Source organism: Aquarana catesbeiana, linkage group LG12 (genome assembly GCF_042186555.1).
Source record: "Aquarana catesbeiana isolate 2022-GZ linkage group LG12, ASM4218655v1, whole genome shotgun sequence".
Lineage (NCBI taxonomy): Eukaryota > Metazoa > Chordata > Amphibia > Anura > Ranidae > Aquarana > Aquarana catesbeiana.
The window spans coordinates 213,876,851-213,892,328 of NC_133335.1; the positions used below are offsets into that span (position 1 = coordinate 213,876,851).

At 44.1% G+C, this 15,478-nt stretch overlaps 1 protein-coding gene across 1 annotated transcript in view; it reads right to left on the reverse strand.

The window, feature by feature from the left end:
- Nucleotides 1-15,255, reverse strand: part of LG12H17orf67 (linkage group 12 C17orf67 homolog) — a 43,489-nt gene extending 28,234 nt beyond the window's left edge. The window contains exons 1-2 of the mRNA XM_073606645.1: nt 15,103-15,255; nt 724-824 (exon numbers count right to left, since the gene is read on the reverse strand). Coding sequence (XP_073462746.1) covers nt 724-824; nt 15,103-15,157 — 156 coding nt within the window. The 5' untranslated portion in view covers nt 15,158-15,255. The remainder of the gene's footprint in view (nt 1-723; nt 825-15,102) is intronic.
- Between the last annotated feature and the right edge of the window lie 223 nt (nt 15,256-15,478).

Here is a 15,478-nt window from a genome sequence, read left to right on the forward strand (position 1 = left end):
AAAGTTGCAACGATAAGACAAAGAAACAAAGAAACTGACCATGTTTGGTCAGTTAAAAAACTGCTCCAAAAATGCACCTCCCCATTGAAATGATTGAAAACTAAGCAAGAACACATCAAAAACGTACGCATGTTGCATTTTTGATACGAGGTAAAATCCCGGCAAAACCGCGTTTTCGGCAGAAATTATTGCCGCCTTTTTTTTCTATCGGCAAAACGCCAATAACCCTATTTTCGTACGATAATTTTCTGCGTCCGAAATTTCAGTGTATCACTAATTGTAACGCCTGTTAGTATTTTTGGTTTCCTTTTGGGGAGATTTCCCTTTACTTCCTGTCCAATAGCTGAAACAGGAAGTGAGAGGAAATCCCTCCAGAGTAGGGAAATCCCAGGTAGTCACCAAAACTAGTGTCCCCATTGGAAGATTTCCTCTCTATTCCTGTTCAGATGACAACCCAAAAAACTGAGGGCGAATCTCCCTAACGGGGCCACAGACCAGGCAGCAGTAAAAATCAGGGATTCTAATCCAAAACTAAAAAAAAAAAAAAAAAAAAGTTTGGCCTTTAGTTATACTGTAAGCACGGTGTTAGATTCCATTGTATGCTGAATGTTCTAAAGAGAGATTTGTGATCAATGAAATAAAAGAGGATTTGGGGATATTAAACTTCAGGGACCGTGTATAAGAAACCTGCAATGATAAGAAAAGCCCGGTTATTAGAATTACCCTCATTGGTTCATCGGGATGTCCAGCTTTCCGTTCTCTCTCCGAGCGCTTTGTACGCAGAATCTGTTTGGCTTGCTTTTCTGGAACAATTGGCGAGGCGTCTAAAAACAAATGCAAGAGGAAGATTAAAGTCGAACTTCAGAAATTTTTTTTTAGCATTTGGAAAGCCTGGGGAACAGTTAAAGCCCAACTTCGGGCAACTAAAAATGCATCACTTGCAGTGGGGTGTGCCTGCACTGCAAGTGTCAACTTCTCGGATTGGTCTAGGGCAGTGGTCTCCAAACTGCGGCCCACGAGCCAAATGCGCCCCTTTGCTTGCCATTTTCCGGCCCTCGGACACATACAATGAGCCACAATTCCTCCCACTGACACCAACGATGGGCACTATTCCTCCCAATGACACCAATGATGGGCACTATTCCTCCCAATGACACCAACGATGGGGCACTATTCCTCCCAAAGACACCAACGATGGGGTACTTTTCCTCCCAATGACCCCCAACAATGAGCCACTATTCTTCCTAATGACACCAACGATGAGGCATTAGTCCTCCAAAACCAATGACAGAGCTCTATTCCCACTTCTATGTCTTTTTGATTTCCTCTCACTTACCACCAAGTCAGAGGCAGTGTTCACTCCCACTGACCACAGTCCGGCCCCCCTAATGTGTGAAAGACAATAAACCCAATATTTTCTACTTTCTGCTATAAAACATATCCAATAAAATTAAATGTCTTCATTAATTTAGGCCAAAATGCCTTCTGCTACATGTAGCAATTGATGGTAGTGATCGGGGGCTGATCCTGCCATAACTGCATTTTTGGGGACACTATACTATTGGGGACACTTGTATAGTTCTAACTGTGACCAGGATACGGACCTGGAGAGACACTATACTAGTAATGGCGGTGATCACAGGGGCGGATCCAGGGGGGGGGCAACAGGGCAATTGCCCCCCCCCGAAATAATAGCACACTCTGAATGTTATTGTATCCTGGCTGCCGCTCCGCTGCCGGCCCGAGTCTCTCTCACATGTGCCGATCAGCGGCGCCGAGAGAGAGACTCGCGTGTGGTACGGGCAGCGACGGTCACTGTCTGACACTGAAGGAAAGAGGTGGGTGGAGCCTCTTCCCTGCACTCGTTGCTAGACGCCAGGCGGCCCTGGCGTTAGCAACGAGTGACGTCAGTCACACTGCAGTGTGTGAGTGAGTCACGGCGTCACGTCGGAGGTCGGACTCGAGTCTCTCAGAGCCGACCTACCCGGTCCCGACGTGACGCCGGTGACAGCGTGACACAGCCTGAAGTGGCGCCTCCTTACAATAATACAGCAGACAGCAGTAACTTACTAACTAACAAGTATGAGTGCACTGCACAGCACAGCACACGTCCATGTATATGTGGGTTGACATGTGCAGGGGGGGATTCTATATTAATGGGGGTTCTACACTGAGGGGGGATTCTATATTAATGGGGGTTCTGCACTGACGGGGGATTCTATATTAATGGGGGTTCTGCACTGAGGGGGGGTTCTATACTAATGGGGGCTCTGCACTGAGGGGGGATTCTATACTAATGGGGGGCTCTGCACTGAGGGGGATTCTATACTAATGGGGGGCTCTGTACTGAGGGGGGATTCTATACTAATGGGGGGCTCAGTACTGAGGGGGGATTCTATACTAATGGGGGCTCTGCACTGAGGGGGGATTCTATACTAATGGGGGCTCTGCACTGAGGGGGGATTCTATACTAATGGGGGCTCTGCACTGAGGGGGGATTCTATACTAATGGGGGCTCTGCACTGAGGGGGGATTCTATACTAATGGGGGCTCTGCACTGAGGGGGGATTCTATACTAATGGGGGCTCTGTACTGAGGGGGGATTCTATACTAATGGGGATTACAACATCTCTCTGCTGCCTGTCTCTGGGACACAAGAGACCACCTTAGCAAGTGGCAAGTGACAATCTTCATCTGGTGACAGGCGATGTGGCAAGAGACAATCCGCAACATGTGGCAGGCGACGTGGCAAGTGACAATCTGCATCTGGTGACAGGGGACGTGGCAAGTGACACACTCGGGGCTTCCACTGATTCTGCATTATGGTGAGTTAAACTATTTAATTTTTTACAACAATGTAATAATAGTAATAATGCGCTTCAATCATCCTGACACCATAACAACCATGGTGCCGTGATGATTGAAGCGCCAACACCAGCCTTTTCCCCGATAGATGTACCCCAAAAAAATATATTTTCTGGCAGTGCCCCTCCCGAGACTAGACTCTGGATCCGCCCCTGGGTGATCAGCGACTTATAGTGTGGCAGGCAATCAGGGACTGGAGCTAAGGGACATTGAATGGGAGAGACGCTATCAGACATCTCTAGTGACACTAATACAATGATCAGTGATAATACTGCACACAGTCGCAGTACTAATGGCACTGGCTTGGTGACAGGGCTGATCAGGAGGGCAACAAAAGGGTTAACTGTGTGCCTAACAAGTGTATGTGTGCTGATTTTACTCACTTACAGACTGGCTGGCTTTTCTTCCTGATTTCAGCTCTGAATGGTAAGTGAAATCAGGGAGAAAAAAAAAACAGCCAGATCCGTGTTGTGTTTACTAACACACACAGATCTGTGCTATGAATCACCACAGAAATCAGCAGGCTCACAGCCAAAATTATTGGCTGCAAACCTGCTGACGAACTTGTGCTGTGTCCAACCACAGTGCGAGAGGCAGGGGGCACACGCTCCTGTAGACCAGGAAGTTTGGTGCAACGTACGGGGACATATCGGTGCACAGGGGAGCCGCTGGCCAGAAGTAAAATTACTAATGGCTGGTCGACAAGTGGGTTGACAGATTTGTGGAGAAAAGAGGTGGTCAGGAACATATTGGTAGAAGAATGGGATTGGCTTCCTGCCCACAATGATAAAAAAAAAAAAAAAATTAGAGAGGAGGACCAAGAGAAAGCATAAGATAGGAAAGGGAGAGCAAAAAAAATGAGCATTTGGGGGAAGGTTGGGAGGAGTTGTGCTGCAGCCGCTTCTCCATAGGCCTCCAAAAAGGCCTATTTCCTGCAGTCCACCTCCTCACTGTGTCAATACTTCATTGCACATTACAAGATCATTTATAGTGTTGGGTAAAGGATTAAAGCTGGTCACAATGTCAAAAAGATATCTGTTCCTCCGTCTACCATCTATGTCCAGATTAAGACTTTTGCCGCATACACACTGTCGGACTTTCCGGCAGGAAAAGTCAGACGGAATCTGTGTGGGCCTCATCTGACTTTTTTTTTTTTAAATTCTGACGGACCTAGAAATAGAACATGTTTTAAATCTTTCAGACGGAATCAATTCCTATCGGGAAAACCGCTCGTCTGTATGCTGTTCCAACGGACCAAATACGACGCATGCTCTGAAGCAAGTACGAGACGGAAGCTATTGGCTACTGGCTATTGAACTTCCTTTTTTCTAGTCCCTTTGTACCTGTTGTACGTCACCGCGTTCTGGACGGTCGGACTTTGGTGTGATCGTGTGTAGGCAGCGGAACTCTGTCGGAAAAACTTTCAGAGTTTATTCCGACGGAAAAACCGGTCGTGTGTATGCGGCATTTGGTAAATTTAAGGCCTACAGGGCAAATCAACAGTTTCCTTTTAGACAGATTTTTTATTAAAGCGAAGTTCCACCCACTTTTTCATCTGAACACTATCAGCTTCAGAATTGACCAAAAAAACAGCATTGGGCATTTATTTTTTTTCTCTTCCTTTACCTTGTTTCCAGGGCTTTAATTATAGCTTCTTGTTTCCCCCGTCCGCGGCAATTTACGTCACCTCCTGTGGCACACTGGCTCTTGGGAGATGTGTGTCATGATTTCCAGGAGTCAGTGGGCATCTCTGCTATATACAACAGAAGTGACATTGTGTTGCGGCCATCTTGGTACACCCACACTCTTCCGCAGTAAGCTTAAAGTTAGAAGTTGGCAAGCGGACATCTTTATACACCCACCAGAGTCTTGCTTTTCACAGTTATTTTTAAACAGTAAACTCAGCTTATATAGTGAAATACCGTATTTAGAAGTCCATCTGACTGTTTTGATGTTTAATTTTAAAAGTAAGACTCCGGTGGGTGTATAAAGATGTCCGCTTGCCGACTTCTAACTCTAGTCTTACTGTGGACAAGTGCGGGTGTACCAAGATGGCCACGACCCAACGTCACTTCGGCTGCATATTCTGATGGGCAGCGGCTTTCTGATAGAACATTTTTTAGCATCACAATGGCAACCAGAGACAATCTCTTTGTTGCGCCCTGTGTGTAATGCGCATTAGTGAGATCGGGAGGTGCATGCTGGGTAGCCAGCAGCACCTTATCCTGGAAAAGAAACCTAGTGGGCTTCACAAGCCCAGAAGCAAGATGGAAACGAGCAGCAAAGGAAAGACAAAGGTCCGTTTAAAAAAAAATAAAAACAGGAAATACAGCGGTGGTTTTACTGACATCATCATTTATAAAATGAGATTAATAACAGCAGAATGGGTGCCTTTAAAATAAAAAAAAAAAAAATGTGGGTGAAACTCCACTTTAAGGGCCATACTGACAAGCAAAGCTCCTAGTGACAATGTTTTCCCATCCCTGAGGAAAGAGAGAAAGATTTTAGGATTGGCCTTAGGGTGAGCTAAGGGGTTAAAATGTGAGGGGAAGTTGGTTTGCTTTCCACTCTAGCACAACAAAGAACTACAGGAGGTCTTGGTGCCAAATACCTAAAAGCTCTATTGTGTTATGCTGAATATACTTCAACATACAGAAGTACCCCATGGATTCAGTAGATGTACCCCCTGTGGAACAGGTACTACTGGTTCAGAATAAACAGCCCAGAAAATCCACCAAAAACTGTTAACATAGGACAGTGGTTGTCAACTTATGAGCAAAAGGGGGCCTTAAATGCGGGCCCAGACATCACCAACGGAACATACATAATATTCAATAAATGTAAAGCTTGAGGGGACTCTCAGATACTGCAGACCTAATAGAGAAAATGAGGGTCAGAGAGTGTGGACATGCTACATATTCATAGTTGCCAACAATCCCGATTTTCCCGGGACATTCCCAGAAATCAGAACAATATCCCGGTCTGAGCCTGTCCCGGGCAAAATCCAGAAAATCAGGCTCCGTCATGGACATTGGAACTTTTGGCACTGACACCAGATGATCCTCCCCCTACCTCCTCTGATTAGTCAGTACTAGCGAGCGGGGGTGTGGCTAGCTGAGGGTTATCACACCAGCCCACCTAGAGCGGATCATTCATGTGAGCACGTGGAGAGGCAGCCGATGTCAGAGTGGGAGCCGGCAGCACTGACGAGTCCGTAGGTGCTGAGCTCGGCTGGCCAGGCCCAGATAGATCCTTCTCCTCACTAGGCAGTAGACTTCCAGGGTAGAAGAGAAACCTTGACCTGGGCACTGATGAGGCTGCACTGATGGGCACTGATTAAACTGTACTGATGAGGCTTCACTGATGGGCACCGATGAGACTGATGATACTGCATGGATGAGGCTGCACTGATGAGGTGACATTGATAGACTGCACACATGGGCACTGATAAGGCTGTACCAATGAGGCTTCACTAATAGGCACCTAACTGTCAACTAACATCACTCATTTACTTATTTCTTTTAGACTTTTAGATTAAAGTAAAAAATTGCTGTTAGCTGATAAAGATGATATCTCTCTTTTTCATGTAGTACTGTCCTGACTGTGAGAAATTGAGCAGTGCAGTTTTAGTTCTAGTTTCTCACAGTCACTCCTTGATGACAACATCACTAAGGCCCCTTTCTTTGGACACGCGGATGTAAACAGACTATATATAACCACACGCCCTTTTAGCCACACCCAATATTTAATGTACTTTAAACCACGCCCATTTTTGCCACAGTCTGCTTTTTTAAAATGTCGGCCATGCCCACAAAATAATACTCAGCTCATAATTAACATACTAGTCCATCTACACTGGCTTTCTGCAAAAATGTGTCCCTAAAATTTTTTGGCAAATCTTGGCAACTATGCATATTTGATGGGGGATATGCTACAGAAGATAGTACAAAACTGGGAGCATGTTACATTAGGCTAGTGCAGATCAATGCTATTGTCCCAATCAAAGTTCCCACTACCGATTGCTGAGGTCTGAAGTCCCCACATTATATACTAAAGGGCCACATTCCGTCCTCGGGCCATGGGTTTGGCACCATGGACTCCATGCACGATTGCCTTATACCAAATGTACCCCATTTCCCCTCACTGTGCTCAGTGATCCATAGGAGACCTGTGCTTGGATATGGTTAGTAATCACACATATGTATACCATGCCAATGTCCATCTGAACCAAGCAGACCAGTGCACACAGCAATCACACTAGTCAAACGAACTGGACTTTGGAGCACCAAGTGTAATTTCTGTCTGCTGCTTCCCTCCTCTGCTATCAGCATGAATCACTTCTGACAAGTTTTCCTGACACCAAGCGAAAAATGGTGACAGGGAGAGACCTCCAGTACACAGCCTGTGAAGAGTCATGTATTTGTACTGAAATATGGGTGTGCTTTGTGTATTTCTTCCAGATCTGTGCAGTAATCCCGTGTGAAACTCTTATTGTAATAAAGACCGGTCACTGCTGCTCTCTCTTCTTGTGCAGGGTGACTGGTCTTGTCTCTGCCCCCTCCTGTAGTTTTTTTTTTGCAGGAAGCCTATAGTGGGTAGAGCTGCTGAACCCCACCCACAGCTCTGCCCTTTGAACAGGGTATGTGCGGCATAGTGATGGTGCCACTGCTACTTTTATGAAGTAATATCTGGCTTTTAGAGGCATTTGGTGTTTTAACTTCCTCTAGATTAGTATTTTTATTTTTATTTGTTTTGGAAGTTGGACTTCATGGACATATGTGTTTTTTTCAGTATGATTATGTAGCTATACAGGTTTTAAATAGGCCATCTAGATCAGCGTTTTTCAGCTGGGGTGCCCAGCCTGGTGTGCTGTAGCAGCTTGTCAGGGTTGCCATGCTATTTTCACGCAATGGGGGTTATTTACTAAAAGCAAATCCACTTTGCACTACAAGTGCACTTGGAAGTAAAGTTGCTGTAAATACGAGGGGGACATGCAAGGGAAGTAAAAAACAGCATTTTAGCCTGCACATGATTGGATGATAAAATCAGCAGAGCTTCCCCTCATTTCAGATCTACCCCTCAGATTTACAGCGAGTGCAAAGTGGATTTGCCTTTTGTAAATAACCCTCAATGTCTTGCTTTTCCATGATGCAGGCCCCAACATTCAGAAGGATACTGGAGTCTGCCTCCATCTAAGACCTGCTCTACCTCCTGTCCACTGCCGTGCTGCCACAGACTGGGAGGTAGTGAAAAGGGAAGGGGGGAACTGAGGACTCTCATGTAAAGGAGATGGGGGGGGTTCTGATGTGAGGGGGAGGGGACTGAAGACTCTGATGTGAAGGGGGGGCTGAGGACTTTGATTGTAAAGAGGGGGAGGACAGAGGACTCTAATGAGAATGGGGAGGAGCTGAAGACTGATGTGAAGGGGTGGGGGGGAGGGGGTATGGAAGACTCTAATGGGAAAGATGGTTGGAATGAGGACTTTGATACTTTGATATGAAGGGAGGAATCTGTGAAAGGGAGGAAAGACTGAGGGCTCTGATGGGAAAGGGGGGGGGGGCCTGAAGACTCTGATTTGAAAAGGGGGGTACTGAAGACCCTAAAGGTAAAGCTGGGGGGGATGGAGAGAAATGTGATGTGAAGGTGTTGGGGGGGTGCTAAAAATTCTGATGTGCAAGGAAGAGACTGAGGACTCTGATGTGGATGGGGGATGAATCTGTGAAAGGGTGGGGGGACTGAGGACACCGATGGGAAAGGGGGGGCTGAAGATTCAGATGTGACAAGGGACCCCATTTTAGACTGAGGTGCCTCAAGAGGAATCTGTGAAAGGAAGGAGGGACTGAAAGTTCTGATTGGAAAAGGAGAGTATGGAGGACTTTGATGGGAAAGGGAGGGGCTGAGGTCTTTAAAGCAGGGTGGGGGGTGGAGGACCCTAATGGGAAAGGGGGGGTGGGGGACTCTGATTTAAAAGGGGGGTACTAAAGACTCTAACTGTAAAGATGGTGGGAATGGGGAGAAATCTGATGTCAGGGTGGGGCGGGGGGTGCTAATAATTCTGATGTGCAAGGAAGAGACTGAGGACTCTGATGTGGATGGCGGACGAATCTGTGAAAAGGGGGGGGGGGGGGGACTGAGGACTCTGATGTGGATGGCGGAGGAATCTGTGAAAGGGAGGAGGAACTGAAGGATCTGATGGGAAAAGGACAGGGGACTGAGGACTTTGATGGGAAAGGGAGGGCCTGAGGGCTCTGATGGGGGAGGGGGGTTTAGGACTCTAATGGGAAAGGGGGGGCTAAGGACTCTAATTTGAAAGGGGGGGGCTGAGGACTCTAATTTGAAAGGGGGGGATTCTGATGTGAAGGTTGGGGGGTGCTAAGAATTCTGATATGACAGGAAGAGACCGAGGACTGATGTCGATGGGGGAGGAATCTGTGAAAGGGAGGAGGGACTGAAGGATCTGATGGGAAAAGGACAGGGGACTGAGGACTTTGATGGGAAAGGGAGGGCCTGAGGGCTCTGATGGGGGGGGGGGTGGTTTAGGACTCTAATGGGAAAGGGGGGGGCTGAGGACTCTGATTTGAAAGGGGGGGCTGAGGACTCTGATTTAAAAGGGGGGATACTAATGTGAAGGTTGGGGGGTGCTAAGAATTCTGATATGCAAGGAAGAGGCCGAGGCTTGATGTGGATGGGGGAAGAATCTGTGAAAGGGAGGGGGGACTGAGGACACTGATGGGAAAAGGGGGGCTGAAGATGTGACAGGGGACCTCATTTTACACTAAGGTGCCTCTAGATTTTGCATACTTTCACAAGGTGAAAAAAGGTCGAGAAACTAATCTAGATGAACCCTGGAACAGTCACATTCCCTCTATCTGTCTGGAATAGTGTAGTAGCTTTTTACGGGGCACACAGACAAGATGTTCCACCTATGCCTTGCCTGTCCTTTATTTTTTAGTAAGCTATTTACAATAATGAAATAAATGAATATGGTGTCTAAGAGTGTACTTCAGTAATATTACATCTGGTCTGTTGGGCATGAATGGACAAAAGTCTTCTTTCAGAAAAGCATTCCCAGCAAGTCTGTAGTCGGCTCAAGCTCATTAAGCTCAGCTGTCTATGGGAGAGTACAGCTCCTCCAGGTGCATGCATGTATCCTCAGTGACTGACAACTATGAAACCCGGGTTCCAAATATTCTTTACTTTTAGGAAGCCTCATCCTTTGCGTATGCGTGGCCTGAACGCCATTCACTTCACAGAATGCATTAAGGTGAAAAACCTAAGGCTTTACAACCACTTTAAAGCTGAAAACTCCTATTCTTGCATGACTTGTTCTCTTTAAAACCATGCTTTATAAAATTATTTATAAAATAAAATATTATATATATATCAAATATATATATATATATATATATATATATATATATATATATAAAATATTTGCTAACACCATTAACATTTCTAAATATATTTTGCTTTCCTTGTATCATCTAGGAAATGTATCAAGATTCACTTATTGAATCTTTCAGGGACCTGCCCCATACATTGGGATTCAGCGCACCAACAGGAGAAGGCTTGTTGTTCCAAGGATGTTGACTTAAGGCTGCTGAAAAATGAATGGACAAAAGTCCTCTTTCAGAGAAGTAGCATCCTCCTGGGAACAGAGCGTCCAGAAGATATGAGTGGAATGCTCAGTCTGCTTAACAAGCTGCTGCTACCTTCAAGATGGGTTAGAGAAGAAGAAGCAGTTTATTTCCGAGCGTATACAGCTACAGTCAAGGAGCATTTAATTGGTAGTTTATGGGACGCAGCGCTATGGGGGGAGATCTACTAAAATTGGAGCACACAGAATCTGGTGCAGCTCTGCATAGTAACCAATCAGCTTCTAACTTCAACTTGTTCAATTAAGCTTTGACAATTAAATCTAGAAGCTGACTGGTTACTAAGCAGAGCTGCACCAGATTCTGTGTGCGCCAATTTTTAGTAAATCCTTTGTATTTTATGATTGCTGTTGGCACCACCTTACTGAATACGGCTAAAGTACACAAGGGCATTTTTTAATCCTCCTTCGGAAGCACAAATCTGAGAAGGATCACATGTAGAAGGCATTTAAGCTGTGACCATACTCAAGTCGATTTTTAAACAAACGTTCGTACGAAAATTCTCAGTACATTCGATGACTTGATGAATGACGTTCGAAAGTACTTCAAAATTTTTCTGCATTTAACATTCGCATAAGAAAGAAGAATGATTGACTTTTCTTGTGCAAGATACTCTCAGACCAAAATTGAAAGTGGTTGTAAAGACTCAAGGTTTTTTTACTTTCATATATTCTATGCATGAAGGTAAAAAAACTTGTTTGCAACACCCACTAGCCCCCCCCCCCCCCCCCCATTATACCTACCTGAGCCCTATCTTGATCCAGCGATGTGCATGAGAGCAGTTGCTCTCCCGGGTTTCTTCCTCAATGGCTGAGACAGTCAATCACAGTCAGTGAGCCAATGAGGAGAGAGTGGGGGCGGGGACGAGCACTGCTGCATGTGTAAATGGACACGCGGAGCAGTGGCTTGGGAGCAAGCCTGCTCAGGTGTTCCCATAGCAAGCTGCTTGCTGTGGGGGCACTCGGCAGAAGGGAGGGGCCTGGAGCACAGGCTGGGACCCGAGAAGAGGAGGACCGGGGCTGCTCTGTGCAAAAGCACTGCACAGAGCAGGTAAGTGTAACATGTTTGTCTGCCTTTAATATAACTGTAAAAATTCACAGCTTTGTTACAACATAATAATGTTAAAAATATGTAAAATCCATACAATTACAGTTTGTATACAATGCCTCCCTGATAAACATTGCCCAATAGAGCAAAAATCCCCCCAAATTAAGTGGATACTTTATAACATATAATCGTGTGGTACAACGTCTCTACTCATGGAGAATGCTTCCACCACGGAGAATACACCTCAACGCGTTTCGCTTTTAACATTCACTTTTGAAATGAATAGACTTTCCTGAGCAAAAACATACCCTGTTACACGCTCGATAAACATTTCCATCCTACTCTTTTGCATTTTTTCCTCATTATGGTAAAAATCTAACATAGTTTTGGCCCCACTATCCATTAGAAAATCAAATGAACATTCTTAAAAGGAAAACATTTTTTAACTAAATTCTATTGCATGGCATAACATCAGCACAGTGAGCACCAAGTGCTTGCAAAATGCCTGCTAAAACCCGCTACATGGCTGCTGCAAAAAATGCCTAATAAGTGCCTGCTGAAGCCTGCTAAACACTTTTGAAAGTTAAAGGAATTACTCCTGTTAAAATTTTTATAAGGCAAATTATACATAAGTTAAAGAAAGACCATCTTATTCAACAAATAAAAAAATATATAAATAAATTGAAAACTTCCAAATATAGAACCCTATACCCACAGTTGATTCAGAGGAAGGCAAAAAAAAAAAAACCTTAACATATGGCTCATTGGGAAAAAATGCTTCCTGGTCCCTTTTCTGATCCTGATTTAAAGGATGTCACTCTTCAAATTTATGTTCCCAAGCAACTATTCCAAAATGCCCATGTGTACTCAATCTAAGGCCACTTGTGTGTTTGACCCTCTGTTGTGTGTATGATAGTGATGGACAGATAGACGTGAAATTTGGTTGCAATGGATATACCCATCATCTCACTTGTAGGACTTCTGGAACATTTAATGGCTCAAAGCATCAAATACAGCCAACTTGTTTCAAGAAAAAAAGCCTGCTTCTTCTTCAAGGCTTGAACACTAGAAGTTAATAAAATCAGGACAGAATGCACTAGGGGATTTTGCCTTTATTGCCAACAGGAGACATTAGACTTCATCAAGCAATCTTGATTATATTAACATCAACTGCTCAAGCCCTGAGGAAGAAGGAGGCTTTTCCCCTGAAACGCGATGGCTGTATTTAATGCTCTCAATCATTAAATGTTCCCAAGGGTCCATCAAGTGAGCTGAACTTTTGTACCAATCACTCTTCTGTACACATCCAAGAATTTTTTGTTTTGTTTCTTTTTTAAAGCGGAGTTCCAACCAAAAGTGGAACTTCTGCTCGTTGTACTCCCCCCCCCCCCCTCTGGTGCCACATTTGGCACCTTTCGGGGGGGGGGACAGGATACCCCTTTCCTCATTAATGTAAAAACAGCACCCCATATTGACAGAAAAACACAGAATTGTTGACATTTTTGCAGATTTATTAAAAAAGAAAAACTGAAATATCACATGGTCCTAAGTATTCAGACCCTTTGCTGTGACACTCATATATTTAACTCAGGTGCTGTCCATTTCTTCTGATCATCCTTGAGATGGTTCTACACCTTCATTTGAGTCCAGCTGTGTTTGATTATACTGATTGGACTTGATTAGGAAAGCCACACACCTGTCTATATAAGACCTTACAGCTCACAGTGCATGTCAGAGCAAATGAGAATCATGAGGTCAAAGGAACTGCCTGAAGAGCTCAGAGACAGAATTGTGGCAAGGCACAGATCTGGCCAAGGTTACAAAAAAAATTTTTGCTGCACTTAAGGTTCCTAAGAGCACAGTGGCCTCCATAATCCTTAAATGGAAGACGTTTGGGACGACCAGAACCCTTCCTAGAGCTGGCCGTCTGGCCAAACTGAGGGGGAGAAGAGCCTTGGTGAGAGAGGTAAAGAAGAACCCAAAGATCGCTGTGGCTGAGCTCCAGAGATGCAGTCGGGAGATGGGAGAAAGTTGTAGAAAGTCAACCATCACTGCAGCCCTCCACCAGTCGGGGCTTTATGGCAGAGTGGCCCGACGGAAGCCTCTCCTCAGTGCAAAAAAATGTCAACAATTCTGTGTTTTTCTGTCAATATGGGGTGCTGTGTGTACATTAATGAGGAAAAAAATGAACTTAAATGATTTTAGCAAATCTATATATAAATATATATTTGTGTGTATGCAGTGTGTATGTATGTTGTATACATGTGTGCTGTATGTATGTGTATGCATTGTGTATGTATGTTGTATGCACGTGTGTGTATGGTGTATACATGTGTATGCAGTGTGTATGTTTGTTATGTATATTGTATACATGTGTGTTGTATGTATGTTGTATGCATTTGTATGTATGTGTATGCAGTGTGTATGTTTGTTGTATATATGTTTTGTGTATGTATGTTGTATACGTGTGTATGTATGTATGTGTATGCAGTGTTTATGTACAGTATGTTGTATGCATGTGTATGTATGTGCATAGGTGGTACGGCTGTGCTATGCATAGAAGCTGGTGGAGCAATGTGCAGTAAAACTGGTCATAAACTGGTAAATTTTAGTAGGAACATTTGTATGAAAAAATCTCGTCAGTACATTCGACATTGCCATCAGAGGCTAGAAAAATGTTGTTCCCTTCAAAAATGTCATTTTCTTTTGACTTTAAGTTTTGGAATGAGTGGAATTTCCCAAATTTATTATTATTTTTATTTATTTCAGGTACTTATATAGCACCATCAATTTACGCAGCGCTTTTACATATACAATACATTGTACATTCACATCAGTCCCTACCCTCAAGGAGCTTACAACCTAAGGTCCCTAACTCACATTCATACTAGGGCCAATTTAGACAGGATCCAATTAACCTACCAGCATGTCTTTGGAGTGTGGGAGGAAACCGGAGTACCCGGAGGAAACCCACGCAGGCACAGGGAGAACATGCAAACACCAGGCAGGTAGTGTCGTGGTTGGGATTCGAACCAGCGACCCTTCTTACTGCTAGGCAAAATTGCTACCCACTACACCACTGTGCCGCCCTAATGAAAAGTCCGTACACTGTTAGAAATTTGTTTGTTCAAAAAAAATCCATCCTGCTCATCATCACTACGGTTGAAAACGATCATGGATTTGACACTACTAGCATATAGAAAATCAAATCCATGTTCCAAAAAACTACAATTTTGGAACATTTTACTTGTGTATGGTCAGCTTAACCCACAGCAACCAGACACTAGTTATCTTTCATTGTTCTGATTGAAGAATGGTGACATCTGGTTGCTCTATCACCCACAATACTTTAAGAAGCCAACTCATTAGCGTATAGCCAATAACAAAGAATAAACTGAATTTGCTAACAATCATTTTTAGAGTTAAAAGTAAAATGATAAAAAAAAATAATATAATTTGCTAACAATAATTGTTATACTTTAAATAAACCTAGTTATCTCTGCAATTTTACGTCAATATTACGTTTGGTGCTTACCAGTGAGAACTGCCAGAAGCACCACAAGAAGGATCAAGGCTACCGAAATCTTCATTTTGACTCTCCTGTCCGCTTGCCGTTTCAAAAATGAACACTACTTAGGAAGAAACAGACCTCTTAAGGTCCCAACGTCAGCAAAAACTGGATTTTTTTTTTTTTCACTGGAGACGCTACAGTGTGCGAAGGCTCAGAATCCACATAGGGATGTGACCATTCCAAGAATTTATGAGTGGCTCCCCCTCCCAGAACTGCAAGTAGAAGGAGTAAAGAAAATATAGAACTTTGGAGTCCTGTTACTGGAATTCAAATAATGTCACCTTTGCAAATTCACACTGATGGCACATTTATCAAAAAAAGTAAATGGCACAAAAGATGA